General features: G+C 27.3%; 1 protein-coding gene across 1 annotated transcript in view; it reads right to left on the bottom strand.

Annotated features, from left to right (window-relative positions):
• Positions 1-361: 361 nt before the first annotated feature.
• The window catches only part of LOC129960307 (sugar phosphate exchanger 3-like), a 31,526-nt gene continuing 9,306 nt past the window's right edge, over positions 362-22,581 (bottom strand). The window contains exons 6-14 of the mRNA XM_056073645.1: positions 22,452-22,548; positions 22,233-22,317; positions 19,451-19,620; positions 11,090-11,231; positions 10,007-10,032; positions 9,845-9,920; positions 6,634-6,833; positions 5,251-5,316; positions 362-1,559 (exon numbers count right to left, since the gene is read on the bottom strand). Coding sequence (XP_055929620.1) covers positions 1,413-1,559; positions 5,251-5,316; positions 6,634-6,833; positions 9,845-9,920; positions 10,007-10,032; positions 11,090-11,231; positions 19,451-19,620; positions 22,233-22,317; positions 22,452-22,548 — 1,009 coding nt within the window. The 3' untranslated portion in view covers positions 362-1,412. The remainder of the gene's footprint in view (positions 1,560-5,250; positions 5,317-6,633; positions 6,834-9,844; positions 9,921-10,006; positions 10,033-11,089; positions 11,232-19,450; positions 19,621-22,232; positions 22,318-22,451; positions 22,549-22,581) is intronic.

The following is a 22,581-nucleotide window of genomic DNA, read 5'->3' as shown; positions in this document are numbered from 1 at the left end:
ATATATATATAAAAAAAACACCCTATTATGGGTGTGTGTGTTTTTTTCAATTATAAAAAAATTTTGTACGATTAAAATTTATTTGAATGATTGATTATGTTTCTAGAACTCATGTTAAGACATATATTTACACCCTACTTTTAATCTACTAAACGAATGTAAACTTTAATTTCTTATTTAGCTTTTTCTATAATGATTTTTTTTTAAAACACAATCAATGACAATATAAAGATTTTAACAAAGGATTAAGCATTTGAAAATCTATTTCGGACTAGTGCACTTCAGAAATAAAAATAATTAGTATATTATAATAGTAACTTTATAAGTAGAATCATAACACTAAATTCATTAAAGCAATGTGTATGTTTCATAGAAATATTTTATTTTTTTTTGTGCTGAGTACAAAGAAATGACACGGAAACAAAAATTTTCATACATATAATAATATTTACCAATAACAAAGGGCGCACATCTATTTGAATTACATGCAAATCCTCATCATTCATAATTTTTGTAGATTCCAGGGAAACAATGGAATTTTATGCATCTATTAAATGTAATTTTGGACTGCAATTTTAATCACATTTTCATTAAAATATGCTGGAATGTTAAATATGTCATTCCCACATATTCATATAGTTTATCCACAGCAAGGAGCAAATAACTGTTTTGAATTTCAAAGGAAAAAAAAAAAGATAGCCTAAAGAAGTCTAAAGAATGAGACATATTAACAAAATCCTGATTATAAATATATTTTTAACACTGATAAAATTTCTCTAAAAATATTTAAAATCAATAAAGCATATTGTTTACAATACATACATTAAATATACATTTAAAAAAATAGTAACATAAATGCTCCCTTGATAGATCTGACAACACATGACAGAAATCACCGATAACTTCATATCAATTTAAATAAACATTTAGGAAGACATAGGATATTCAAATAAAACTTGAATATCCTAAGTCTATCCACTAACATTATTTAAGAGGTTTAACATATAACTTCTCCATAAAACGTATTTCGTAATATTTATTGTCCGGCACTGATGAGATTATTCCTATAGTTTTGTAGAAAGTTTCAAGCAAACAAATAAAAACGGCAGAAAATGTCTTAGGTCCTTCTATTTAACATTTTATCTGGATAATATTTTTTATAGGTGATTGCAGGTTATTTGTGACCTTTTTAGAATCATCTTCACAGAGCCAGATAATAAATAGCATAACAGGTAAAACAGCCGAGTATTTTAAATAATAAAAAATAAATAAATCTAACCAAATGAAACGAATGCAATCCTGCAAGCTCTTCAGTTTTAAAAAGTCTTAAATTCAACTAGCATCATCACAGATGTCATGCTTGAAAAGATATCATTCAGAAATCTACCTATAAAATTTTGCTAGCAAAATTCTCATTGATCCAATGAAGAATTTTCTCTCTCAGCATTAATAAGCCCATCGTCCACACTGACAGCAAAAATTCTTCTTATAACTCTTTTCACTAAAGCAACTGTATCTCGATAGACAATATCAATAATACATACAAGTGTTAAAATTGTCTGAAAAAAAAAAGAAAAATATGCTCAGTGACTACTATAATATTTAGAAAGTACAAAAAATGCTGCCCACAACATTTTAATTCAATGACTATAATTTTGATAAAAGTAAATATTTTGTTACAAAGTAAATTTTATAAAGCTATATTAATATTCTATCGGATTTCAAGACCATACATGAATCAAAAGCTCTATTCGGGCTTCGTGAGCAAACTTAGCAAGCAAGAATTGCATGCGTGTTTTGTAAATATTTCAGTTAATCTTATCTATAAAAGAATATATCTGATTGCAGTAGCATAGATAATATATTTCTAAATGTAAAGCAATAGTTTTTTTTTTTTTTTATCAAAATGGCTACAGTTTTCCTTAATACATTTTTCAAATTTCGTTTTATTCATAGCATATACTAAAAAAACTAATCATTAAGATAATGTCTGAAACCCTTGCTACTAGGATGAGGCTTATTACCAGGCTGCATTTTCAAATATTTTTCATACAGATGAATTAACTGCCAAAAAGCTAGGCAGTAAGTAAGCAAAATTATGTTAGGTTAATTTGTCTGAGATCTTTTTCTAGGCATGGACTTGGATGAAAGTATTATAATAAATTTTTCATGCAACACCTAAGAAAATTCTTTAAAATGATCTTAAATAAAGTACCTTGGTTAGTTATGATGAGTTTTAATACCTTTCTCACAAAAATATATTTCTATGATGCTATATCTATCTCTCCTGGCAAACCATTATCTGATAGTATAAGGTTTCAAGTCTTAAGAGTTCTATTTCTAATCTCTCTAGTTTCAGACAATTGTAAACCATTTTGACTAACAAATAAATTAGTCGAAATTTTTTTTTGACCCTCCCAATTTTCAAATAAATATTTCCTACAATAACTGTTTCCACGAGTTACATTATAATGCTGAATTAAGTTCTTCCATTTTGATAATTCTCTTTTACTTCGGAACAGGTGTCAAGGAATGATACGAGCATCTACCAATAGTATATTACCTTTGGATTATTTAACATCTCAAATCGTGCAGATCAGAAAAATCTATTTCCTGTCTTCATTATTATATAATTTCAAACCAGATTTTACAAAATATGTACAATGCAATAGTTGTCAATTTTGAGATTATATACAATGTTGATCTTCTCAGCTTGGTGAAAATTTCACCTTCGAAAATTCAGTTTAACGATTTTATGAATATTCTGCTGATATTTCATTTTTTGATCCAATTGAAAATTTCAGACCTGACATAGAAGACATGCCAGACTAGTAGCAGATTTAAAAGCTGTAAATTCATACATATATATTTTCACACAGTTTTAATTCCTTTATCAACAGAAGTTGGGGTTGAAAAAACCTAAACTATAAATATATACTTTTACAGACAGAATAATTTACATTTGAGATTTGTTGTAGTGCTTAAGGAGATAACAGATAAACATGAAGTATTGTATTGCATAAATATGCTCGAGTTCTTAAATAATTAAAAGTAACAGTGAGATATATCCTATTAACAGAGTAAATCAAAAAACAAGGTGCATTGCTGGAAACTGCTGTAAAAATTAAGTACTTTCAAGCACCTTAGACAAAAGAGGGGGAATGCACCTTTGAACATGTATGTATACCAAGACCCACATATTTTCTAAACGTAGGATGTTATACTTTCTGATTTTATAATAATGCATAGTTTTTACTAAAAAGTTTTATATGTGTGTGTATATATTATTTTAAATATGTATTTTTTAAATTTTAATGTTAATTTTTGAACTTGCAAATATGTTCTATTGTAAAATGTCATTCTAGTTTGACAAAAATAATAATTTTTGGTTCTGACAATTTGCATTAAATCAACATTTATACGATTAACTACAAAAAAACTCTAACCGCTTTCAAATATTTTTTAAATTAACAAATTATCAATTAATTTGGATAAATACATCATTTCTAAAAATGTCAACATTGATGTAAAAACATAGCATGACAATTTTTTTATCATTTATATGAAAGCTGAAATAAAAATTAGAGAATGCATTTAATAAAATCAATTAACATTTTACAAGGTATTAAAAACGTTCCAAGAATATTTTTTTTAAATATCAATAATATAGCATATGGATATTAATTAATGCATTCATGTCGATTGATTGTGGAAATATTATTTCACAAAAAAAAATTCCGTATTTTAATCAAAATATTCTAATATGATATTGCAAATTCTAAAAATGGTTATGTTTAGAGGTTGAATACAGCCTTGTCACTTGTTACATAAAGATAAGGTTGACATTCTCAATTCACAAAAGAGCAGAAAGAAAATTTGATTTAAGAGGTATTGATTATCATATAAATGTGTGTCTATGTGTTGCAGACATACATTTGTTTGTGTGATATAATGGTTTGATGTTATGACAGATAAATTAGATTTTTTTAAATAAATTTCTAATATGTGAAATCCACTCAAAAAGTAACTCCATTCCTAATTTCAGTGGTTGAGGCTGAGCATAGCTTTGTCAATTAGGGCAAACCATTATATATATATATATATATATATATATATATATATATATATATATATATATAATCACTGCGACCTGTGTCAAAGTTCCAAAACATGTGTAAGAGTTACAAAAAGAGAAAAAGGAAAAATTCGTTAAGAAATGGTCTAATTTAAATCCTAAATTTTCTTAAAACCCTTTTGATTTTTTTAATTTTAAGTACCATAACTAGAAGACTTTTTTTTAATACAAAAATTAAAATTTGACAAGATTGGTCTAACAAATAATAATTTTTTAAATAACGGGGAAAGTACACCGCAAAAGAAATCGCAATCATTATAAACTTCATCTGCAAGTTAAAATTTCATCCCTGGCTTTTACACAATCGACTAAATTATGCATTGTAATGAATTGTCATTTAAAATAGTACAGCAAAATCCCTTTAGAGAGTCGTTCGAAACATCGCTCCGAAATGACATATTAACAGAAACGATGATCGAATGTATAACATATTAAAGAGGCTTTAATTTAATAATAATAGCAGTTAAATGTCGAGTTTATAAGAAAGTTATTTATGTTTGATATATAGATCTTCTCATGAATAAGAAATACATCTTGCTTTATTCTTATTTTCCGTCAATCAGAACCAATTTGAATAATTTTCTTTATTCTCCATTCAGGGTAAATTACCACTTATTAGGCATAAATAAATTCATCATATAAAACAATAAATATTTAAAAAGTTCGAGTGCTCTTCTAATCACAATAAATCACACTAACTTCATATTTAGCAATGCCCCTTCGGGATAGTCATTCCAGTACTTGAATAAACGGCGATGCCAAATGTTAAAAACGAGACAGTGAAAAAATTGTAATTAAACTTTATTTTAACATGTTTTGACAGTTCTGATTCTACATCACCCTGGATTCTTTTCTCAAATCTTTCCCTTTCATCATTTGTCTTTCTTGATACATCAGGTAAGTAAACAAAAAAACAAAACAAAAAAAGGTTTCTTTGTACATTTTGAGAAAATTAAACAGTTTTAAAGATATTTTTTTCCAAATTTAAGCATTTCTAAGGTGCTTAAAAATGATTATCAAATTAAGCACTTTTTATGACACTACATCCGCTGTAAAAAGATGATTGATATAAAATTATAGATGTAAATGTCAAAATTAAGAGAAAAAACACTTACCATAATAATGAACACATAAAAAACAGATTTCCATCCAAATTTTTTCATAATAATAGGAACTAAAACCTGTAAAGTCGAGGTAAATGAAACTTATTAACAATTACTTTAAAAAATAGAATGAAAAAAAAATGAAAATCAAGTAAAACATTATGTAAAATCAAATACTCTGAGAAAGCATATAATATTGGGTGTATATGTATATTAACAAATTATATCTTCTGCATCTGAACATTAAATGAATTTCAATTTTTACATTCAGAATTTTGATAGAATGCACTGAAAATTAAGGAGCTGATAACATTTTTGTAACATCTAAGTAAAAAGAAAGTAAAAATTCTCAGCTATGAAATAAATATGTAATTAGTACACATATTGTATTGTACAGAGAACAATTACAGAAACTTTCACAGGCTATTTAATAAATGGAATTCTAAATAATCAAAATTCTGAATAATGAATCATAACAGAGCACGATTTAATAGCTAATTAAAAACACATTTAACACAATAAGTAATAACATGCAAATAATTATAAGAAATATTTCTCACAGCAAACTACTATTGAATAAAATGCTAGTTGGTTTCTAATCTCAATAAAAATTACAGAAGATTACTCAAAGAGTGAAGTAAAACAATATTAAAATTACAAGGGTGATTTGAATGCAGATTCGCACATTTTAAATCACAGGTAATTAATATAATGTATCGGCAAAATAATTACAAAAGAGCATATTTGTATGATAAAAAACTGGTTATATTCCAATAATAGAAGTTTTCATTCTGATCATTTTAAAATTAGGTTGTATTGCATTGCATTAAAAAATATAAAGTACGATTAAAATTCTAACATGTATTTTTAATAAATAACCAACAAAAATATAATTTACATCATAGAGTCATTTAAAAGAATATTAATCATACGCCAATTCTCATGTCCTCCAAAAATAAATTTGGATATGAAAAGTTTGGGTGTGTGCGCGCACCCAAAAAATATACAACATGGTACAACTGTGGTTTTCTTTAAATGAAATGTGTTACAAAATATTCATCTTATTATTTCATAAAACTGATACTAAGATGTATGGAAGGAAGAAGATAATTGCATAGTATCAAAATATACATGCCTTAAAAATATTAATTGATAATAAAATTTTCTAAATATAGAAAAATTTGCAATTCAGACATACATATTCACTTACTTATAGAAGGAGATAATTACATAGCATCAAAATATAAATTCTTTAAAAATATTTATTGATAGTAAAAATTTTTAAATATAAAAAATTTGCAATTCAGATATACATAACCACTTATTTATTATTAAACATTTATATAATCACTGTTTAAAACTATTGTACCATTCTCTAGTAGAAAAATATCTCACTTGTCCAATAGCAGCACCAAAGCTTCCAGTGCCATCAATGATACCAGTTACCGTAGATAATGCCTCTTTACTGTTAGCAAGTTCAGGATGTCTCCCCAAATCAGCAGAAACAGCAGTACTAATAAGACTAGCAACACCACCAATAATTGTTCCAGTAAAAGTCATCAAAGCAGCATTTATTGTTAGATCAGCAGGAGCCTCTAGATGAATTTTTAAAAAATTACAATATTTAACAATTTATTAGCATAATAATTGAATACACAATAAAATTGATACATAAAGTTTGATTACAAATCTGACTGCAAGTCATCAGATTTTTTAGATCATACACTAAGTTTATATGAAAAGAAGTATTTAAAATTATAAATATATAACATAGGCATACGTTAGCATGTGATACAGGGGCCACATAAATGCAAATTGTGTTATGAGAAGTATTACATAAAATTGCAAGACCACAGAATAAATAAATAAAAAAAACCTACAAATCAATGAAATTAAATTTAGCAATTCAAAGAATCAACAATGCTGATATTTCATTAAAACAAATATAAACAACATTATGGATAAATAATTTTAGATGTTTTGAAATTTAGTCTTTAAAGTAACTTATTAGAAAAAAGTAGAAGATAGAAAAAATAATTTTGTATTTAAACCATAATATTTCATATGAATACAACAGATGAAACCTGCGTTTTGACCTCGACTGGTATTTAATAAGCATATATTTAGCAGGAAAAATAAATTATTTATTTATAATTATTACATAAAAAACTCCTATTTTGTAACAAGAAAAGAGACATTTTTATTTATTTAGTAATTACTGATGTTTGTTTTCACATTGAAAACAAAATTCTTAATTTCATACTAACTAATCTACCAAAATTATCTTTATTATCGCAATTTTTATGATCATAAGATGGAACTAAATTCAGGCTCAAAACATTATTAGATTACATATTCAATATTAAATTTTAGGTGCAAAATATATTTATTCCAAACATTTATGAAAGCAAACCGAACAATTTCAAATTTGTTCGATCATTCACAAAGTATTAATTAACATCTTAGATTGCTGTATAAAACTGTGAATTTCTTACTTTATATTTAATGAAATTCATACGAGGTTCAAATCATTTAGAAACAATAAATTTCTATCTACTTGTGTTAATACTAAATTACAATCTGCCTACTGAATGATTTCCAGAAAAAGAAGAATTTCTTTCGATATAAGCAAAAAATATTTTATTACAAAATTATACAATACATCCACTGAAACTTATTTTCATGAATTTTTAAAAATTTGTGACTTACAAAGTAGATATTATAAGTATTGATTTTAAAGTATTTTCAGATATTTATTGTTCAACTTCAACTAAATGAGAACAATCGTGATTTGTCTACTAATTTTGTTATGAATTAAAGCTCTGTATTCACTTCTTTTTAAAAACAATTTTGAAGTTTTATGAACTAATGCAAAAATTTAACTTTTATCTATTCTCAAAACTTTCAATGCATAATTACATTATTTCTGATTAATTACATTTAAATGCATTCTTACAACTCTTATTTCTTAATTTTATTGCTGCATTTAATATTATATATATCTGCTTTTAAATATCTATTCATATTTGAAGCAGAAAAATATGTGATGAATCAGCAGCTTAACTACTTAAAATAAATGCTTCAACAATGGAAATTAGAGATATATAGAATGAAGGATATATTTAAGGGTGACATGTTCTGCAATTTGCTTTCCATGTTCATGGTACGAATATATATCCGGTATACATGTCTCTATATGATGAAATCTTTTGCAATCAAAATGTATTGGCATAGAACATTAAGTTGTAAGAAAACATGGTAAGAAAGTTATTAACATTTACCAGTGACTGAAATTCACCACTTTTTTCATATTACTGTAAAAAAAAATGGTAGACCATTTATTTACAAGAAATACACAATGACATTAGGAATGGCTTATACGGATAAGAAAATGCAGAAATAAAGCGCAAGGGGGGGGGATTAGTGATTTTCTTTTTCTCTCTTCATCAGTGAGATACTAATTTTAACACTGGAATTATATATTTCTTTCGAATAATGAAATATCTATTAATTTCTTTTGCTGAAACAACAAAACTTTCAATTTCAGTGCTTTGAGCAAAATGGCAATTCAAGCTCAAGAGCATTTTAAACAATTAATGCTCTTGAAAATTTGGGGGGGGGGGCAAAGAATCAAATTTCTTTTTTGCAATTATATTTTGTTATTCTTCAAATAGCACTCAATTATAACATGCAGATTTTAAATTCAAAGCTGTTTTTAAAGTGTTCGCAAAACTGCTATTACTAACGTCAAGAGAATATCGAAATACGGAAACGACACCTAAACAGAAAATGTCAAATATTTTCCAAAATAAACATAGTACATTAAACAAAATTTCTACTCAAGATAATTATTCCACGAGGAATCTATTAATGGCATCATAAATAAGTACTGCCGTAGGAAACTTTAAGGTTTGTACAATTTTAAATACACAGATAATCCCTTGAAAACATTTTACACAAAATCTTTTAGTAATCGATATTACTTATAGAAAGATAATGTTAGATTCCTTATACGATAACCAACAGAAAAATATAGCTGAGTGGCTTCTTCATATTATTTTGCAACTGTACATAGAGGCGAAACACAATGAAATTGGATTTTAAAAACACAACCATCTGAACCTAAAGGCAAAACTCAGCTATTAGCTCAATATAGTTTCAAAGTAATGATATAATCACATTTTTTCTGAGCTACAAAAGTGCATTGTAGTCCATAAATATTTCAATACTCTTAATTTATACATTTTTTAAATATCTTTTTATCCTGTAATTAGTAGAAGACATTTATTTTACTCATTTAAAGAAATGCACTATTTCTTATAAATTAGATTCTAATATATATATAATCTATCTACAAGAAACTACAAATCCCAAAGGGATAGAATTTTAACTAATGCATGTTCACCATTAAAAGATGCCTTGTTCTCAGAAATTCTACTTATACGGAACTTATAATACCAATCCTAATTAATACTATATCAAATCCAAGTTTACTTTTACACCAACATTATCCATTTATTATTCTACAAACATTGTGTAATATTATATATAAAATATTTATGCATCACACTTAAAGAAATGGAAAATCATTGAAAATTTCACATACCACTATATATGTACAAAGAAAATGGAGCTATAACAAGCATTAAACCAACAACTGGTGACCGACTTTCTAATCTATCCTACAAATGGAAATTATAATATTAAAGATATAAAAAACGAAAGAAATAAAAAAGACATATAATTAAATAGAAAAATAGTTACTTACTGACAAAAATCCAATGAGGATACCACCTACATAAAATGTAAAAAAATTAAATCAATAAAAATATTTAACACTCGTGCAAGCTAACAGAAAATGTAAGTTTTTCACAACACTGATAATAGTTAAATTTAACTAAATTAATATCATTTTAATGGTAATGTATCTCAACACATAATATTCTAAAGAAGTTTTTTTTTTTTTTTTTTTTTTTATACAAACGAAATGGTTGAGGTAGATTCACTTGATCAAACTTTTAACAGTAAATAATTTGGAAAAATCTATTCAAATATTCTTTATTTTTTTCTAGATTCATTTATAAAATAGAAAAAACAACTAGAATAATTTCCTTATAAATATACCGACTTTCTGAAATTAATAATATAGTTGACAAAGCAAATAATTTAACTCTACTCATAACATTGAAAAAAAATGTTAGCAATTTTACACATCTACCATTCGCAAGAAATTATATTAACAAAAAACATCTCAGTAATCTGTAACATAAATTGTAAGTTAGCGAAATATTATTTAATTATAATGTGTTCTGTAAACAATTCACATTAAGTCTAAAAGATTGTGAATGAATCGTGCTAAAATCAAATGTCCTGAATTATAATTAGATCCTTACCAAAATTGGAAAAAAATATAAATTCTCAAATAATATGAATGAACTTTTTGGTTGTATTTCATAGGAGATAAATAATCTATAATTACATAGAATATAATATTTTATTTACAATCAGAAGACGTTTTATAAATGCACTCTTTGCCCAAACGCTATGCCGATATAAGCTAATATTTCTTCTAATTCATGATTATTAAATTTACAGTGTTTTAATAATTACCAGGAGCGTTTGATATACTATAATTTCTTAAAAACTAGCTTCAGAAATTATGAATGAAAGTATTTATACACTGAAAGAAATTGATTTTTAATGAATAGCAAGTACCTCCCATTCTTCAAAGTTGAAACCAGTATAAAAATTTATAAATATAAAACACTTTTAAAAAGAACAAATAAAATAATGAGCAGAAAAGTTGTAGGTAATCGTTTGATAGGTAAAAATAGATAATCGTTTGATTTACCTATTATTCCTCCAACATCATACCAAACAGAAAGCAAATCAGCTTTATCTTCTTTCCATCCATAAGCCATTTGCAGATAATATGGCAACCAGAAAAAAAACGAATAGTTGACAAACTTCAAACATGCATATGCGACAGAATACTGGAATAAGAATAACAAATTCAGCACATAAATAACTTTTTCAAACAGAAGCAAAAAAAAAAAATGAATACTTAAATAAATGACGTTTGACAATCAAATTTCACTAAAAGTTCATTGCTGAATGAAATTTGACAGCAAAACTTCATAGAACAACAAATATATTAAAACTGCATTTAGCCACATCAGATTACATTTGCAAGTAATTCACATAATAAAATCATAAATACATAAATATAAAGCCAAAGGTAAACCTTTCTTGACAAGTGAAAAACAGGTAACAAGAAGTGAAAAATTACCTTCATTTCTCTGAAAACAAAGTGACAGTAAAAAATCCATCATGGCAGTGACCAAAGAAAAGCGTTCGAATAAAAACAAAACAATAAAAGCGACTTGTCAAAACCAGATTTCAGAGAAAACGAATAAATATTTACAATGGATTTTAATAAATTGGCCGAAAATATGTTAATTAATAAAGGTCAGCATTCTGCCACTTATTATTATCATAGCACTGACCTCCAAAGGTTAAAGTACAACCTGTTTTGTGTGTGTCTAATATGCAAATAAAATTGACCTAAAACATAATAATTGGTGTACTTTTGCTTTAAACAGTTGTTAATGGTATTTTGCCGAATTTTAGCATCAAGCACGGTTTATTATCAAATTATTAATCTAGTTTACAAATTTAAAATGTGTCTTTTAGCTGTAATGCTTTGGTGGTATCGATTTTAAATGCTTTCGATTAAGTTGCCGGCCAGCAACGACCATTCATGCTTGTTCCAGCTCATCTATCAAACTCAAAAGGGTACTTAAAGCAACCACTAGCCATTAAGATAGCCTCAAAGATGTTTTATCGAATTAAGATACAGACATTGGGTTGGCCAGCCCATTTGTTCCCAAACTTGATCCTCAAGATATTACCTGACAAGCCCTGCTTGATGAGCATCATTATCCATTAAGATGAATTCTTCACCATTAGCACTAACATATGATCTGACATACGGATTGAGAGTATGTCTATACCTCACAGCAGTAAGAAATCCCCCACAAAGCACATGGAGGTCAGTGTGATCATCCAGATATTGCAGCCCAATCTATGATTCAATATCATTTATAATTCTGTTTTTCAATAATTTCAGACTACTGGTTTCTGGTTGCTTGTTACTTTTTTTTATTTCCGTATCAGCATACGATCTAAAATCACTCTCCAGAGAAAATCTGAACTCATCTACGAAGGGTACAGAAACCCATTATTGCTTGGTACAGGTAAGATGCTCTCTTGCCAAATGTAAATGGGCACTTTCTTGATATTGAGTAACTCTTAAATGCCCAGCATTGCAGATCTGCATGGCATGTTTAGTACTTACTTTCTTCTTTTTATAAACTTTAATTTTACCAAAACTATTTTATCGTTTCCGAAAGTAACTAGAATTATTTACAGATTTTTTTTTTTACTCCATGAATTTTATATAAAAAGTAATAAGAACATACAGGAAAAATTGTTTTCGTATGATAAGAGTAAAGAGAATAATATTTTGTAGATTTGTAGAACTCAAGAAGTGATTGCCCACGATAATGTAGAAATACATTAATTTTTATTTTTATTTTTTGAAAATTATAAAAGTTTTTGTGTCTGGATTTGTATTTTTTCCATTAACTACACCCATTTCCCGGTTGATTTCAATTTTCATTTATTAAAAATAAAATAAAATTATGAATTTAAGGGTTAAAAGGTTTACACGCATGCAGTCTTCTTGCATACTATCTTTGATTGTGAAGACATCTTCGTACTGCGTTTGTATTGGTTACTATTTTTATCCCTGTTGCAGAAAAATGATCTGAAACAAGCTAAGGAACAATAGCGGTCCTACTTTATTGCGCCAAAAAAAAACTAGAAAGAATCTTCAACAGGAATTGCAACATATAGGTGATCTGGAACATACCTTCGCAAAACCTTTGTTATTAAATAATTTTCAAATTCTCACAATTCTTTTATTAAAACCTATTTCAGTTTCCGAACCATAATGTGGGACACATAAAGCCTTTCAGAAGCATCAGTGTGTTGCCATTTCGATTTACCTAACATTTTAATGAATTTTATAAATGTTTTAACCGAGACATAAACACAGTAATTTCATAGATAAAATTAAAGACAAGCAAGCATTGATCGAAATTGTACACAAATTATTAATGCAAGGTATTCGCTGTCCGCTATAGCTCTTCTATAAAAATGCAAATGTCTTTAAAAAAATATAAGACACTATGCTTCTTTAATTTTATTAAATTAATGTTAACCTGCATCCTTCAGATTTATTATTGTTATCTAATTTCACATCATATTAGCTTTAATAAATTAGTCCAGCTAAGCTAATTTATTGAAAGTAACATATAATAATCATATATTATAAATTCTTTTATTTAATTCATGCAGAAGTGGTTTTGATAAGCACAAATCATAGGTGCATCAAACAACCTCTACAGATGTTTTTGAGGAGAAAGGAACTATGGAATGTACAGAATTCGTATTTACAGCTTCAAGTCTTTAAAAATTTATTACATGCATACGAACAATTATAAGCATTTGTTATTTTGAAGAATAAAATTAATTAACCCTCTCTAGGGCCGTGGGAAGTATGCTTCCCACCAAATTTATCAATCTTTGTATGAAATTATGTAGGTTGGCATAAGTTCTGACAAATTATTTTAGTAAGTCAGAAACTTAGATGCTTCAGTTCTTTATCTCAGACAAAATGATGTGTCTTGATTTGTTACTTAATTATTAATTAACCAAATCAATTAATTAATCAAATTAAATTTATCTAATAAGCTAAATGAATCCATTTTCTTATTCTAATTTCAAACCTAAAAATATTTTAACATATTATGACTAGAAAAAAATGGCCCTTTAAAGGGTTAATAAGATAGATAATGTTAGTGCCAGCAATAGGAAAAGAAGCATATCTTGCAACAAAAACTTATCAGAAGAACATGACAGAAAATATGCAACAATAAGGATCATATACACGCACTGAAAATGTATTCAATGCAATATTACATATTTTACTGCAGTGCATCACTGTACTGTTTAATTAATTAATAATTTTAGGTCTCTTTTTTATGTTTATTTCTCCTCTTTCATTAATTTTTAATAGACAAAAGCAGATTATGGCACATTTGGGACTACACATATTGAAAATAAACTTTTAAATCTACTACCACTGTTAATAACTCATGTTAAAATATTAACACAACTATACAAGTTTATTTAAGAGGATGCATATATAACCATACATAAGGACTTCACTCAAATATAAATTATTTGTCAGCTACAAAGCTTGAAACAAAAATGTCAATGCAAAAGCAAATAGAAACCATGCGGTACATGAAAAAAAGCAGATTCTCAAATGAAGGGATGATGGGAATTCGTGATCACCAGTATTTATGTTTTCTATGGGGTTCCAATACCCTTGACAGTGATTAATTCGCGGTTTTTTTGTCATTCTAATGAAGCTAGGAGCAGAAGGGAGGAAAGACAGTAACTAAGTACTTGAAGCATTTATCACTAAAAGAAAACTTTTTTTCCCCCGAAATCTTTATAAACGATAGTCAAATTATTCAATTTTTAGATTTAGCTTGCTGGGTTTATTGCTTTATTAAAAAAATAAATCAGAAATTAGAAAATTACCAGTTTTTGTATTCACTGTTTTTTCCCATAGTTCTTCAGGATTTTTATATTTTATTATGCGTTATTACCTTCATACTTTAGAGAAACATGCTGATTGTTAAATGTAGTTCAAATCAAATTGTGAATGCAATTTCGAAATGAAGTAAAATTTCATGTATTCAAATTTAATTAAAAAAAAAACAAAAAGGTTCATAATTTATAAAATGATATTCTCTATTGTATTTTTCGACACTATTATGCAGCTTCAAATAAAAATACATTTTTCTAAAAAATGTATTATAAATATATACAGGATGATTATAAAAAAAACTATCCCAATATATGCGACCGTAACTATCATACTGTTCACAGGATCTGAATAAAAGCATTTTGAGTTCAAAGTATTTTGAGGTATGCACTCAAGAATCATACAAAAAGCAATAGTTAAGCTACAACAATTAGGGTTACAGTGACAAAATTTCATAACTTTTAAATGGCAACTTTTTTTGTTGGAATGTGTTCTCCATGGAAAAAAAACAATAAACAGCATTGGAATGGTATCTGCAGTACGAAAACCACCAGCACTAGACAGACTAAGAAGAAAAGTGAGAACAATTGTGATGTGTCTAACAGAGAAGTGAAGTTCAACACATTCCTTCCGGCATCCCATTTGCTTTGGTTTTCGGCACCATCTGTCGCATGCAAAGTGCCATTGTGGTTGAAGTCGGTCAAATAGAAAATGTGTGAGACATAATAAATTGTTTTTTCTATTGTTCCTCTGCTGTTAATTTTTATTTTCTCTTTTCTTCTTAGTCTGTATAGAGCTGGTGATTTTCGTGCTACATGTACCGTTCCAATGCTCGTTATTGTTTTTAGCTATGAAGAATATCTGTACTTATAATAAAGCTCAATGTGTGTGTGTGTGTTGACGCTCTACGGGCTAGATCGTTTGATCTATAGCTACCAAATTTGGCATCTGTATACTTTAGAGGTCGGAAATGTGCACCTCGGAGAGATTTTTTTAAATTTTTAATTAGAATTTTAATTAAAAATTAAGCGAAATTTTGGCGTTTTTCCGCTATAACTTCCAAAAATATTACAGCACAAAATTGATTTTTACATCATATTGAAGTTCAAAAAATAATATTTTCAATGATACTAATGTTTTAATGATCAAATTAAATTTCTATTTTTAATGAATTAAAAAAAATATTTTTATCATATTTTTCAAAAATTTATTCAGTGCAAAATAAAAATAAAATTTAAGCTGCACGTCCAAGTTGCAAAGCATTGTCATCTCATTGATTTAAGCTAAAAAAAATAAGTATATAAAAAAGTTATATATAAGAATGTAATTTTCAGCATGTGTCTGTATAAAATTAAATAAATACGAAATATGATAATTTTTGAAAAGTAAATGCAAGGATACGTTTTCTATTATCTTTCACAATACCTATATTCAATTAAGCAGTTTTATTTAAGACAAATATAGTTTAATATGCAAATCTATTCTAATCGGAGCCCAACAGCTAATCTTTAAATCTTCAGCAATTGAAAAACATCTGCTGTTAAATGGTCAATGAAATGAAATAATAATATTTTAGATAATTTGAATAAATACTGATGAATTACGAACTATAAATTTTTACATATATCCTATGCCCGCGAATCACATTTAACAAAACATTCTTAAGACGCTATATACTATTTTAAATAAAAAGAGTTGCTCTCCAATCAAATAAATCAATCACTAATACTGAACGATTTATGAAAATTCGAAAATTATTAATCAATAAAAATGGATGATTATAGATCGTCGACCGTCTAAAAGAAGTCAATCATTTTCCAGAGTTTTTCAAGAGTGATTGGTCTAGATTATGAAAATACTGATTGTTCTAATATTGTAATATTCAAAACTTCATAAATCGGTTAGATGTGATCATAGATGATAGAAAAGTTTATTTATTTATTTAAAAGTTGGAGTGTCATGAATATTTTGCAGACTATGATTCTTGAGGACCAAAGAACTGCCTAAAATTTAGATTGCATAATTTTTGAAGTATATTTATAAACCAAAAAATAAAATATTATTTTTGACATCCTTTAAATTCTTTTGCAAATAAAATTAAAAACTAAATTTTACGATGAACCCGTGAAATTTTTTTTGATTAATACTTTGAGATATTAATTATAAATTATGAAAATAATTTTATAACGCACATAAGACTTCAATGCCGAACAACTCTTCTCTCAGTTTTCATAGGTTTTTTTTTAGAATATGCTTGGTTTCTGTAAAAAAAAAAAAAAAAAAATGTATTTCTATTAATTACAGTTTCGTCATTTCCACTTTAATTGAAAACTGAATTTTACGGGAGCTGATTGAAAATTAGAGAGAGATGCGTAGTACAATGAACAGAACGGCTTTAGGCTTACATAATAGAATAATTGAATAATATGACTATCAAAACTTGAAGCTTAAAAATATTTTGCTGAAAAACCTATTATAAGAACAAGTTGCATAAAATATTATTGAATTATTATAGCGAGTATTAACACTGGCAAACAGGCTGGTCGCCAAAGGCGGCTAGTATTCCAATAAAAAAAGTTGATATTGCCATTTCAAAATTTTGTAACTGAAACCATAAGTTATAGAGCTTAGCTGTTATTTTTCATATGATTCTTGAGCTCACACCTCAAAATACTTTGAATCAAAATTTTATTCTCTTCCTGTGAACGGTACGATAGTTATGGTCTTATACATCGGGACAGTGTTTTATAATCACCCTCTATATACACATCATTGGTAATACCTTACACTGCTTTGAAACGAAATTTAGAAATTTGTTCTTTATTTCTAATGGGAACTTGTAGTAATACTGTCAGCATTTTTTTCTGAATAAAATTTTTCTAAATTTAAGAGTTATTAAAATTATATCTGAATATGTAAATAAAAATGGTGGAAAATCATTTCATTGTTCTAGTAAGAAAATGTAAAAACTAACAAATTAAAAATACGTGTTTATTAATCTGACACATTTAATTGTTTTCTTAATGCAGAAAACTTTTTGCATCAAAATGGCACATCACTATTTACATTTCAAATTTGTCTTGAAGTATAAAATTATTTTTGAAAAAAAAGTAGTAAAATAAGTTAAACTAAAAATCGCTTAAATATGAATTGTTTGTGAAACATGAAAACTATAAACAAAATTGAGATCTTTATAAAAAGTAAGAAAAGATGGATAAATAAAGCAGTTTTCTCTTCACCATGTAGCGAATGACGTTATTAAAAAACCGTAAAAAGTCAATTTATATTTTAAGTCGCCAATTAAACTTTAAAAAAATTATGAGGAAAATTTATCAATCATAGTGAATTTAAAATAATTTCATTTTTATCATTAAATGGTTTCATATGTGATAAATAAGCAATACATTTCTTGAGAATAAAATTTCAAGAAGATTCGAACCTCTAGTTAGAAATATTATAGATGATAATGTTTTAAGTTAAGATTCGTCTATTCTATTTTATTTTAAAAAATTTTCTCCCAATTATATAGTAGTTATAATTGATATTTTGCTGTGATACAAAAAAAATATTCTTAAAATCTTCCAAATACGGGAGAGTGAAAATTTAGCAACTATCAACAAATGAAGGAAACCCTTTCTTAACCCGTTCAGGACTATGATCAAGTATATGTGATCACGTGAGTCTTCCTTCACGGTCCACAGTATCAAACGCGACAAGCCTTTCCATCTCTATGGGCCCCCGATTACGACGGCGCTATTTCTATTTGGTACGTTTTATTTAAATTTTTAAACAACGCTAGATGGCGTTTGAAGTCCCTGATAATTTTGGAATATATCTCACAGAATGTTGACGTTAGAAGAATATGGGAAAGTGCGTTCAGATGTCTGTTGCTAGGGTTGAGAATGAAATATTATACAATTTTTGGATTTAGAACTTTGTTTTCATGTGTACAACGTTCGTTTTCGTGGGTATAATTAAAAGTTGTTTAGCTTATCTCATTTTTTTCTATTAATGTTATAATCTTTATATTAATACATATTTAGTAATAATATATTACAAATGTTAATTGTGAAATTGAAGTTATTACATTAAAATGACGCGAAAACTGTGTAGGCCCATGGCGACACTCCACTTCGAAGCGCTCGGTCCTCTGAGAGCGCTTCGTTCTTCAAGCTCTGGTCCTGCAAGGGTTAAAACCGCAAATTGTAACCACAGGATGTCCAATTTGTAGGAAAAACTGGATCTGGCATTTCAATTATGGCTCAACAGATGTTTCCTTATGGTTATTATTCGTAAGGAAGAAACGATTTTATTCCTTTTCCATAGACGAGAAACTTCCCCGAACACTGAAGCACTGAAATTTTCACATTGCACGGGCTTATGGAGTTAAATAACTTGTACTTCAATCATGACATTTTTTAGAAATAACAATAAAAATACATAAAATGAGATTATAGGAAAATGAAAGCGCTTTACAATTCATGAATAAACTTTCTTACAGAGGAAAATAATGACAGTAACGATACTTACAGCCACAACACCAGGCAAACAACATGCATGGCATAAGCCTACAGCTGTAGGCCGAACAGAGGTTGTGCTTTCAATACTTCTTGTCGCCATACCAGGTCCCAAAAGAGGTTCTTCATCAGGAGATAGAGAGGTCCGAGCAGATTTAGAGAATTCATCAGGCCCAGGAAGACCTATATATCATAATTTCTCTTTAAATGTTCGCCTTATAAAAAAAGAAGCAATTTAAGAAATATAATCCAAAATATCAAATAAAAAGTAATAGACATTTAACGATATTTAAGAAAAAAATTATATATTTTTCAGCCATAATCAAAATTAAACACAGTATAATTAAAAATAAGATTAATACAGCACGTGTGATAATTTTCCAAATTTTTGAATTTTCCATTATTATTAAATTAGATCTAGTTACTTCGACTAACTTACCCTTTAAAAGAAATTCTTTACCATGTAGAAAAGTGAATAGCATTATTAATATGAACATTTTCATCAAAAGAATTCCACTGAAGGGAATTTAGAGTATCATGGCATTCTTAAAACAAAATGAATAAACTGAAATACATTTTTTCTTCGTCAGAATTCTTTATAGATCATATGAAGGCAAAGAACTTTTTGTGCAATGTTCACTGTAAATTTAATCTCTTTCTCGATTGATTATGGGATAAATTTCTTAAATCTTTCCTCAGCTCCTTTCTGTTATATGCAACTCCTGGTTTATGCAGATTGACAGACAATTGTTAAAAAAACAGTTATAGTAGTTAAGGACTTGTCATCATGATGAAAATTCTTAATAACCAACTACGTTTATTTAAAAACAAATCGTCCAAAATTTGACTTCAATAAACAAATGCTTTAAAGAAAAAAAATTTTTAATCGAGATTTCTTTATTATTCAAAGTATTCTGCCGATTTTTTTTAGGATATCTAATGACATTTGTTTAAACAGCATCATAGCATTCTTTTACAAACTTTCATAATTTGAATGGGAAAAAAAAAAAAAAGTCGACTTGACTTGTTAAACAAGTAACTTGATTCGCATTTACAATGTAAATTAGAAAAGATAGTTCATGCAGTTCTGAACCTCAGTCTCATGATAAGCTAATAGTCCACTTTCAGGCTGATAATCCTTGAGGATTGAATTTCATATTCGAGCATAAAAATATTGGACATTTAGTAAAGGTGAGATCTGAATCATATTAGACACTGAGAATAGTGGATTAAGTATATATCCTCTTATCAAATAGCGAATATGGTCATCTTTTACACATCGAGGAAATATGGAGTATATATATATGTTAAAATAAGGAGCTTTTTCCAGCAACAGCTTGTGCTTCTGCATAGAAATGAGTCCGACAAGGATTATTATCTGACCACTAAACAACTCAGTGATTTCCTTAATTGGAACATTTAATATTTCGTAACTAGAAATTATGTCTTCTAAAAAGTTAAAATTGTATACAGACAGTACAATTACAATTGTACTGTCGAACTGTAACATATTTCGATAACTGTTACAATTGTAACAGTTATCGAAATATAAAGGGTTTTGACTAAAGTTCACTTTGCTTTTCAGTATTAACTTTCAGCGGCAAATTACAAGAATTTATTATTATTATTATTGATTTCACTTTATCAATACTTACAGCTAATGCTTTTTCAACCAGGAAAGGTGATAGGATATCAAAAGTTTCTTTATAAAATGCGTTATTTTAGAAGAAAATATTTTACACTGATACAACGTTATATCACCAAAGGGGTCTTTTTTTTTATGTGTCATTCAAAATCAAAGTAATTCAGGCCCAACTACACTACACAACACAGAACCCAACAAAAAATATACCACCATGCACAATATTTACAAATATTACATTTCTCCCTCACTCACAGATTAAGTCTAATTGGAAGTTGCACTTTCAACTAAGGTAATTTTCAGATTGTGCTTCTCTTTTGCTTTTCTAGCTCATAATATACATATATTCAGTGTTAATAATTTATCTTTGAAGGAATTAAAATCTGTTAAGTTGTTACAATAAACGTCCTGTTTTGAAAACCTCTAATTCCATTTCGATCTTTTACTGTACCTGTTTTCAACGTATGACAACTATAAATTATTTACTGTGTTATCACTAACTTATTTTCAACTGATCCTTAACCAATTCATTAAGTTCCATTTTTAAAGTCGTTTAAACTTGGTTAACCCTATTTATTCTACATTAAATGAACCCTGATATTAATAATTTGCTGTATTAGCATTCTTGATAATTAATGCAAATAAATGAATTTATAGTTATTGTTACAACCTTTGCAGCTCTAAGATAACCATTTGAACTAAAAAAAAAATGAATAATTATATGTTTAGTTGAGAATCAAAGTTAAGATTTAAATAAAAATTATACTTCATCATAGAGTGCAAGTAAATAAAATTCAAAATAACAAAACTGCATATAATATATACACAAGTCATAAATTTTTGTTAGGAATATACAAATTAAAATTAATAGAAAGAAATATTAGTTTAAATCAGTTGGCATGAAAATGAAGAAAACACCAAGATGTTCATTGATCTAAATCTACAAAATTTAAATAAATAAATAAATAAAACAAAAACAATCAAAAATGTTTTCAGATGAGCTATAGTTGATACTCAATTATAAAACAAAACAAAAAATTAAGTTTCCCATATACTTACTTCAGGCATTTAAAGAATGTCTATTTCAGGAAATATATAAAAAATATATCATTTTAAAATTATTTAATTTTAAATAAATAAATGATATATTTACCAACATCACGTGGTGATGATATCAAACTGAACAAGATAACAATGCCAAAAGCAAATGTAACACTGGATGTTACCAGAAAAGAGTACTTGAAAGAAAAATGAGCAGATGGTTAGATTATTTTATAAAAGTAACTAAGTGTTAGAGAGCAGATATTTTTTTTATATAGATAAATACTAATTTAATTATCTCAGAATAAATCTATAAATTTTCTCATCATACCTGGTACCCAAAATGTAAAACACCATTCACAATGCAAGTTCCCACAATATTTCCAACAGATGGAGAGGCTCCCCATACTCCCATAACAAAACCACGACTAAAAATACAAAAAAAGGAGGAAAATCAATTG

This window comes from Argiope bruennichi, chromosome X2 (genome assembly GCF_947563725.1).
Source record: "Argiope bruennichi chromosome X2, qqArgBrue1.1, whole genome shotgun sequence".
Taxonomy (NCBI): domain Eukaryota; kingdom Metazoa; phylum Arthropoda; class Arachnida; order Araneae; family Araneidae; genus Argiope; species Argiope bruennichi.
This window is presented reverse-complemented; position numbering and strand designations above follow the sequence as displayed.